Here is a 9,619-nt window from a genome sequence, read left to right on the forward strand (position 1 = left end):
ATCATTCCTTCATTTTATCTATCTATCTATCTATCTATCTATCTATCTATCTATCTATCTATCTATCTATCTATCTATATCTGTCTATCTATCTATCTATCTATCTATCTATCTATCTATCTATCTATCTATCTATCTATCTGTATCTGTCTATCTATCTATCTATCTATATCTGTCTATCTATCTATATCTATCTATCTATCTATCTATCTATCTATCTATCTATCTATCTATCTATCTATCGATCTATCTATCTTTATCTGTCTATCTATCTATCTATCTATCTATCTATCTATCTATCTATCTATCTATCTATCTATCTATCTATCTATATCTGTCTATCTCTATCTATCTATCTATCTATCTATCTTCATTTTGTTTATATATCTAGATCGTGTGGCACGCAAACAACGTAACATGAATGCAGCCTTGGTGAAAGATTCTCTTCTGTAGTAGTTAGAGAGTCTTCCAGCTGAGGTTAACTGAATCATGCTCACCAGGCAATCTTCGCTGGTTGGTTTGGGGCTATTTTATGTTTTCTCGCAGACAGTTTGTCTGTACTTTGATGTACACTCTTTGCAGCACCCCTTTAAAACTCACATGAAGTAGCAACCTACTTTTTTGCTGAGTGTTGCTGAGTTTCTCATATTCACAGATCTTTCTTTGTACTTACAGGTGACCCCTGGAACAGCTGTGTGGATCTCAAATCACAGAGGAACAGAGTCAAAGGGGGAGTTTTGCTGTGTTGTATTTTGTGATGCCAGGTGAGGATGTTAATAAAGTCGATGTTACTGACTGTGAAGCACAAACTGCTAACACTGCGAACAGAAAATACTGTATTGAGCATCTTTGTCGAACACTTGAAATGCTTCATAGATAGAATGTGCCCAAAAGCCTTTTCTCATCCAGAGGATTTTTGCGGATCGCACAATGCAATTTGGAAAAATCTCTTTTTTTGTCCCATTTTTATCTCAGAAAGGTTTCGTGTGGTTATCGTATTGAAGTTTTAGCATGAGGCAAACTTTGGACATGCACGCACTAACCAAGTAAAAACGTATGAAACATTACAGATCCTGACTGACGCTGAAGAAAAACTCTCCTCACTTTTAACCGTACGGCAAAGTCACTGCTTCGTCAGCTCATAATGCACAATTTTATTTTAGATCGTAAGCTCAAAACATGAAGTAGACACTATTTTGAGCCAGTTGTGTATTTGATAGCTTTGTGCATCTTATATCTATTTATTTAAACGATTCTAACTAGGTGTTATTAATTAGCTCTTCTATTTATTTATTTATTTTTATTTTTGGAAATGTATTTATTTATTACTGATGATTGATCTCCTTGGCCAAAGACATGTTGGTGCTTTTATAAAGAAAACCTGTAGGAAAGGACGCAGTGAAATATCAATACAGCATCCAGAGCGCCACGTTAAAGAAACAGTGTACAGTTTAACTTGTTCAACATTGTAAATAGAAGAGTCTGCAGAAGGCTAATGGATGTTTTATTTTGTGTCTTGAGGCGGTTATTTTGTGTTTGATCGACAATATGCATGGGAAACTCTATCTGAAAAGTCTTACTGTGTTACATGAGTAACATGACTGCTGTGTTTTGCTCACATCACATTAAAGAAATGTAGTTCATGTCTTTCTATTCGCTATTTTTACATCAGTGTTTTAGGATGTCCGTATGTATTCTGCTGAGTTCATAATGCTTAAGTAAATGCAACACAACATTGGCTGTGTCTATGAAGATGTCATATTTAAAAGCGGTATTGATGTTGAATGGTACAATCGATAATAGAAAGAGCAAAGCGATCAATTGTAATTAAACAGACTGCTGATGGTCGGAATGCTTTGCCACAATAATTCCTACATGAAGTAACAAACAGTGGGATGCTGTGCTGTAAATAAAACTCATTGTTTTTCTGAATCGTTCTCATTTCAGTGTTTCTGTTCTCAAAAACCATTCAATAAAGCCCTACTGAAAGACGTTGGATACAGAGAAAATAGATATCTAAAATATATATATATGGTCGTGTGTGCTTTCCACGCATGCCTGAGAACAAAATAAATGTTTTAATAACATCAAGGCCAGATGTTTTCTTTGTTCATATCATTGTTTTAAGAATTCATAATGTGTTTTTTATATATGCAAAATCAGAGGCTCTCTGGTTTAAGCAAGTAGTGCACCCCAAAATAAACAAAGTATCATTATTTACATAAAGTCGTTTTATATATTCTCCTATTTTTAAATAGAAATCAAAAGGATAATCCATATGCAAATCGCACATTTGCACACATTTTTACAAAATCATTCATTCAGGAATCAGACTCACAGCTTACAGTGATGTACAGAATCATAAGATTTAATGCACAAATCGCATGCATCTTTATGTTGCTTTTATGTGAGCTTGAAAGCTTCCCATTGCACGGAAGGGAGATTTTGATTATTTGGGGGAACTTCCTTTGAAAGCATATCAAGTCAGATCTCAATATAGCCGTTCCTCGTAACGTTAGAGAAAGGTTTGCTTATTATAAAGCATGCTAACACATAATGGTCCGCGTTCTCATACATTTTGCATGCACTACTATTGCATTGCCACGTGCAATGCACAAACCACTTAGGTATGAATATTAATGCGTATTAAAGAGAATCATTCTGTCCCCATTTACATAAGTGCTCAAATCATGTGTGACAGTATGTAGGTGAAAAACACATAATGGGCTGGTAAAGATGGTGCAGCTTTTTCTTTTTCACAACATGTTTTTGTCTCTGTTGACACCAGAGGAACCATTAGGCCATTGCCAACACAGTTTATTCAGAGTCTGAACGCCTTAACGCTAAACCTAGATGACAGACATGTGCGCTGGAGGTGAAGAAATGATGACATCTGATGATGGTGCAATAGGAGTCTAAACACAGGGCTGCGACAGAGACTGAAAGGCTCCGCGGAGTGAACATTCACCACCAAATTATCAGCTGCTCAAACATCAATCAGCCGTCACTCAGAAATATGGAATTATGACAATGACACATTTGCCAGCCTAAAGATTCAGGGGCCGCGGAGAAGTTCAAAAACTTTTAGCGCCAGGGAATGGAACAAAAACAATTGAAATGATATGTTTTCAGTGTATTAAGGAAAAAGCCATAAAGCTATCCGTCCAGTCATCCTTTTTTGTCTAAGAAAAGAACTACATTCTAAACACTGAATCCTCTGGGACCGTAGCTTTTTCAGCTTGTATTTATATGTTTTTAATGAAGAATATTAGGTCTCAGGGCAGTTTGAACAGTGCTAGTGACCACACTAACAACCAAAACGTTATGCTACACGATTTATCACATTTTTTTAAAAGGTCCTTTGTTGATCGATAAATCAACCAATTTCTGGGTAATTTAAGTGGTTTTAGTTACTGGTGTCTGTTTATTTTTGTCAAACACTGCCATCTTGTGCCAAATGTATGGTCGTACAGACAAAACTTTAGGTCACTTGCATATCCTAAAACCCATTCTCTGATAAGAAAAAAAGGTAATTAGAATGTTTATGTTTATACATGTGTGTGTGTGTGTGTGTGTGTGTGTGTGTGTGTGTGTGTGTGTGTGTGTGTGTGTGTGTGTATTTATTTGCAAATTTGATCTAACAAAATAAGATCTATCAGAAACACGCCCACTCTGTCGTAGCGCCAAAGCCCCGCCCCTCTCTCGCAGGGCGGAAGTTGTCATTCTAACCGCTTCCTACTTCCTGCGTCAAAACATTCCGGTGTGTCTATGCGGCTTTAACGGCGCTTTTCGGATTTTATGAGTGATTATGGCTGCGAGCAGCAGCACCGGTTCGGCTACGGAGCCTCCGGGACTAGAAACCCAGTGGCGGGAGATCGACACCCTGAACCAGCAGCAGCTACGGGCCGGAGACAGCTGGTGAGAGAAACTTCAGCCTTACTAACAAACAAACAAACACTCAATAAACAACAACTACAACACACATACAGCACTGACAGAACTCTATAAAACCGATAACGCTCTGGAGTTTGTGCGGTTTGAGGCTCTTCGGCTTCTTCAGATTCAGTAGCAGCCATGCCAATGTGATTGAGAGTTAAATGATTCAGATAGCAAATAAAAGAAGGAAACCAACATGCGGGTCAGTTTTCAGGCCTAATAGATCAAAATGTCTGGTTAACAGCTTCCTTAGCATCATTAAGATCTGACAGGTTGCCTGTCTTACCAGATTCCGACATCATCAGCTCTACCCGCCTTAAACGCTTTCGTTTATTTTCGTTTTCATTAAGCAAATGTGCGCATGACCCATTTTTATGGTGTCTAAGTTATTAACTTGTTTTAAGTTTCACTTCCATCTCTGGAAGGTGTGCCAGACTGTTATGGGAAAGTTACTTTCGGTTTGCGTTTGTTCCTTGGACAGGAAAGGCAGATCTGCTGCGATTCCTTCTCGTCCTTAAAGACAAATGACACATGTTTGGTGTCTTAATCCATGTCTGATACTGGCGCCCTTTGCAGTTTACATTAAACAGATTTGTCCTAAAGCTCATTAAATGATGCTGGACTGACACAACCGGTCAGTGTTGAAATGTGACGGGTTCATGTGTCTGTATTGCAGGTATTTGTTGGACAAAAGATGGTATGATCAGTGGAAAGAGTACGTGCATGCCGGTGACCAAAATTCCTCCTCGTATCCCGGGAAAATTGATAACACTGAGCTCTATGAAGGTAAGTGCTGCTGTTCTGTGATGTTACACACAAGATCTAATAGTGGCACCGTGAAACGTTCAATTTTTTTCATTGTTCATTCAAAAAAAAGTTTGTTTCTTCTTTAAAAGAGATTTCGAGAAATTTAGTATTATGTCGCTTTCTCACAAACGAATCTGCTGCAGTGAATGGGTGCCGTCAGAATGAGAGTCCAAACTGAATCTGCTCACAATGATTCACAAGTAATCCACTCCACTTCCAGTCCATCAGTTGACATTGTGTGAAGTTAAAAGATCTGTTTAAAAGAAACTAATCTATCTTCTGGCCTGAATATGAGTGTATAATCCATAGGTCTCCGGGCTTCAGTGTAGAGGACTTTTATTTTAGCTGGAAGCGACAGTTTAAAGTTGAAAACACCGTAATGATGAATTTGCTTCTTACAAACACTCGGGTTTTTTGCCTCGCAAGAACTCTATTGATGCAGTCGGGTCATGTGGATTACTTGTGGATTATTGTGATGATTTTATCAGCTGTTGGGAATCTCATTCGACGGCACCCATTCACTGCAGGGCATCCATTGGTGAGCAAATGATGTAATGGTACATTTCTCCAAATCTGTTCTGATGAAGAAACAAACTTACCGACATTTTTACCAGCCTGCGGGTAAGAAGAAATATCCAGCCAGTTTATATTTTTGGGACAACTGGAACAATTCCTCGAAGAATTATGGCGGTAGAAGGTGTTTTGAAACGCTTTGAATGCTTTCTGTAGATCTGGATTCCTATCATCTGAAAGAGAGGCTGTCTGAGAATGAAGACTTCGTCCTGGTCCCTGCAGAAGCCTGGCATAAACTTTTATCATGGTATGACATGATGGACGATCAACCTCCTTTGGAGAGAAAGGTAATGCCAACCGCACCGTTGACGTTTCTTTCTATTAAGATTAAAGATGTTGAGCTCAAAACAGGCAGTTTTTGTCATCTCGAGATCATCTTCTTTCTCTTTGTAGGTTGTTGATCTTCCCAGCACTGTTAAAGTAGAGGTCTACCCCGTGGAGATCTACCTCTGTCTTTCTAGCAACATGGAGAGTACTGTATCTGCATCCTTCAGTCGAGCAGACAAGATACGTGAGTACAAGCTGTCAATGGATTAAAGTATTTGGACACTTAGCAGTGTTTGATTGAAGATACAATCTCACTGTGCTTTCTGCATGTAAAATCACTGCAGTGAATATCAGGACCAGGGCTTCCGAAGAAACAAGTAAAAATAAATTCAGTGCACTTTCCATTAACACTGTTAACTATGTATCTAAGTTTGAAATTTTCGTACTTAGCTCAATTTTTTTGTATTTTTTTTTATGATGTGCATGCCCTGTTTATTGTCAGTAAAAATGATAAAATAAGTTTATTATGTTTGCTAAGATTGCATTTATTTAGTCAAAAATACACTAAAACAGTAATACCGTGAAATATTACTTGAATTTAAAATAACAGTATGAATATGTTAAACATGCTGATATGCTGACTTTATTTAATGTTTCCAAAAATAACATTAATATTTTTTTCTGGGTTCCTTGATGCAATAGATTCATTGTTTCACTCGTTTCATTAATATAGATAAAAAACACACACTGATCTCAAACTCAAAAACAGAAGTGTATGTCTTTTAAGTTAGGCGACAGGTACATCAATATTTTACAACGTGTGTTAGCATTAATTATTCAATTTTGCTTGATAAACTGGCATACTAAACGTCTTACACTGTACTTAAAATAAACCAAATGTCTTTTTTGGCACATCAGAGGTTTAGCTGAAACTCTGGATTGCCACTTAATTTACAGAATGTTGTTCTCGCAGATCTACTTTTATTTTTGGCATGTAATTATGCTTTTTAAACAGATGTGTCGAACCCCTCGGGATATTGTCAGCCTGGTGTATCCGAGCCGCAGGCCTCTGAGTGCGTGTGTCTGTGTAAATCTCTCACGTGTGTGTTTGTGTTTGATAGACGCTATTCATCAAAAGATACGGCAGCATTTTAACGTGCCGGATACTGCTGAGAGCCGACTGTGGATGAGGAGTACAGATACGAGCTCGGAGAGGCTACGCAACCTTAACATGACTGTCCTAGACTCCTGCCTCAGCTCCGGCATGGTAAAATACACATTTACCATTTACATCTGTTATGTTACGTAACCGTTTGGTGACATTTACTGTAATAAGCGCTGCCCGCATCCTCACCTAGTGGGTTTGTCCTATAGACAAACTTTGCTACTAGTAAAGGAGTGCTCTGTCATGGGCCACCCTGGGTGTGTGTGTGTGTGTGTGTGTGTTGTGTCCTAACATGCTCTGCTCACTCTGCAGACGGTGATTATGGAGATCAGGAATGCGGATGGTACATGGCCCACATCCAGGCCTCAGATCATGTGAGTATAAAGACACCAGCTTCCTTCTCTCGTGCACTAAAGCAAGTGTCTGTTGTTGTTTAGGAATATGGACAGAAAACCGTATAAAGCATTCATTTATATCTGTAGGTAGTTGCAGTAGGTTAAGGGAACACTCCACTTTTTTTGAAAATAGGCTCATTTTTCCAACTCCCCCAGAGATAATAAGTTTTACCGTCTTTGAATTCATTCAGTTGATCCCCAGGCCTGGCGATAGCAGTGGAGTGTTCCTTTAAATGCTTATATATCCAAATGTGATCAGTGTAGCACAAATAAATTAAGCCTTGTGGTTGGTAGAAAGCATTATTAATTTTGAAAATAAATGGGACCGTATTATTTACACCCACTGTCGAATAAGTAACTTCAGAATATCCAACGTTTTTTTTTAATAGCCCTTTATAGGGCAATAATCCATTATAGTACATTAAAAAATAAGATTTTCCCCCCATACACATCAGTTTTAGAAAATTAGACACTGTTTTAAGTCATATCATGAGAAATATTTGGTTTCTCGGAATTAAAGAGCTTAATGCACTATGCATGTTTCAACTCAGGTTTCCTTCCCAGATAAAAATACTATTTATTGATCCGTGGCCATATCATGGCAACCATATCATGTGATGGTCTTTTAAGGTGTCATAATTATTGTCAGGACAAATTTATTCATATAGTGCTTTTTGAATGCACGTTATTTAATAAAGCAGCATTACAGAATATCCGAATCGGATGCATAGATTATATTGATATCAATAATACTAATTTAAGGAATTAAAACCTACCCGGTTACCCGCCTAACCAGCATTTTTGGCAGCTGTAAGTAAGTGTCTTATCCAAAAATCCTGCTTCGATGGCGGCTCGCTGAGCTCTGAAATGTCACTTATTGGATATTTGGAATTTATTTTGAATTTTGTGTGTTTAGGCGGAACTCTGCTGACGAGGACTCGTATCGAGGGCCTCCCGGAGTGTGCGGCCTCACAAACTTAGGCAACACCTGTTTCATGAACTCGGCTTTACAGGTTAGAGGTCATGGATTGCAGAACGCTCAACTTCTACAAAAGGCTTTTCTTAAAGTGAATTGTGCTTCTTTTTTTTCTTCCCGCAGTGTCTGAGCAACACGCCACCACTGACTGAGTACTTCCTGAGGAACTCGTATCTGGAGGAGCTGAACTTCTCCAACCCACTGGGCATGAAGGGTGAAATTGCAGAAGCCTACGCAGATGTCATCAAACAGATGTGGTCAGGCAGGCACTATTCTGTGGTTCCTCGGGTGTTTAAGGTAATAATTATAGTGATCACTCTGCATTACCATTTTTTAGAGCAAAACCTGTTCTCAAACACCAGTGGAGCTGAAATCAATTGGTCTATTGTAATTCGTAAAGGCATTTTCCCTTTTCATCTTATCACTACCTGACCTCTAAGGCTTAATAAAATAACCTACTATGCAGAAATTACTATGATTGCAGTTTTTGTGTCTGTTATGGTCACCAAGACTGCATTAACCATAAACGGTAAAACTGTGAAATATAATATTATTACAAGTGAAAATAACTGTTTCTATATATTTGAAAAATATTTAGGTAACACTTTAGAGTAAGGTGTAATTGGTTAAAATTAATGTATTAACAAACATTGAACAATGCATTTATTACAGAATTTATTCAGCTTTATTAACATTAGTTAATAAAAATACAATCGTTAATTGTTAGTTCGTTAGCTCACTTTGCATTAGTTAACTAAGATTAATAAATGTTATAGAAATAATGTTTGTAACTAATATTAACCAATGGTTATTGTAAAGTGTTACCAATATTTATGCTAAGATGAATTTAGCAGCCATTACTCCAGTCTTTAGTGTCACACGATCCTTAAGAAATCATTCTAGTGCTGACTTGCTGCTCAAGAAACACTTTGTGAAAGCTGATAAATGCCGTAAACACTAATTATGTTATTACTAATTATGTAATTATTCCGTTTGTTTTTAGTTTTGTTCCAATAATAGTACAGAAATGAAGCAGCCTTTTTTTTCTTTGCAGACTAAGGTTGGCCACTTTGCATCACAGTTTCTGGGCTACCAGCAACACGACTCTCAGGAGCTGCTGTCTTTCCTGTTGGACGGTCTACACGAAGACCTCAACCGGGTCAAAAAGAAGGAGTATATTGAACTCAGGGATGCTGACGGCAGACCTGATCAGGTGCTGTTTAAACGCACACTATAGCGCATGAAGAATAAAAGCCTGTTCACACAAAGCACGATAACTATAAAAATAACCATAAAGATATGGTTCTGAAAATTGTTCTCGATATTAAAAAATAGCAGAGACCACAGCACGACTCACAGAGAAACAATATTGCTGGAATCACTTCCAGCACAATTTTATTTATTAATTTATTTAACAGCTGATGAACAATACAAACATTGACAGCCAATCAGAATATATCTTGCTAAAACACGCTTGAGAAGTTAAAGCAGCAGACACGC

The 9,619-nt window shown here is 37.8% G+C and overlaps 2 protein-coding genes across 2 annotated transcripts in view; both read left to right on the forward strand.

The window, feature by feature from the left end:
- Positions 1-1,932, forward strand: part of grm6a (glutamate receptor, metabotropic 6a) — a 53,585-nt gene extending 51,653 nt beyond the window's left edge. Inside the window, 1 exon segment of the mRNA XM_043246706.1 lies at positions 676-1,932. The gene's annotated coding sequence lies outside the window, so the exon portion shown is untranslated.
- Positions 1,933-3,727: 1,795 nt separating this feature from the next.
- Positions 3,728-9,619, forward strand: part of usp11 (ubiquitin specific peptidase 11) — a 17,982-nt gene continuing 12,090 nt past the window's right edge. Inside the window, exons 1-9 of the mRNA XM_043246705.1 lie at positions 3,728-3,918; positions 4,613-4,722; positions 5,473-5,603; positions 5,710-5,827; positions 6,705-6,850; positions 7,061-7,122; positions 8,060-8,156; positions 8,243-8,416; positions 9,174-9,332. Coding sequence (XP_043102640.1) covers positions 3,809-3,918; positions 4,613-4,722; positions 5,473-5,603; positions 5,710-5,827; positions 6,705-6,850; positions 7,061-7,122; positions 8,060-8,156; positions 8,243-8,416; positions 9,174-9,332 — 1,107 coding nt within the window. The 5' untranslated portion in view covers positions 3,728-3,808. The remainder of the gene's footprint in view (positions 3,919-4,612; positions 4,723-5,472; positions 5,604-5,709; positions 5,828-6,704; positions 6,851-7,060; positions 7,123-8,059; positions 8,157-8,242; positions 8,417-9,173; positions 9,333-9,619) is intronic.

Source organism: Puntigrus tetrazona, chromosome 8 (genome assembly GCF_018831695.1).
Source record: "Puntigrus tetrazona isolate hp1 chromosome 8, ASM1883169v1, whole genome shotgun sequence".
NCBI lineage: Eukaryota > Metazoa > Chordata > Actinopteri > Cypriniformes > Cyprinidae > Puntigrus > Puntigrus tetrazona.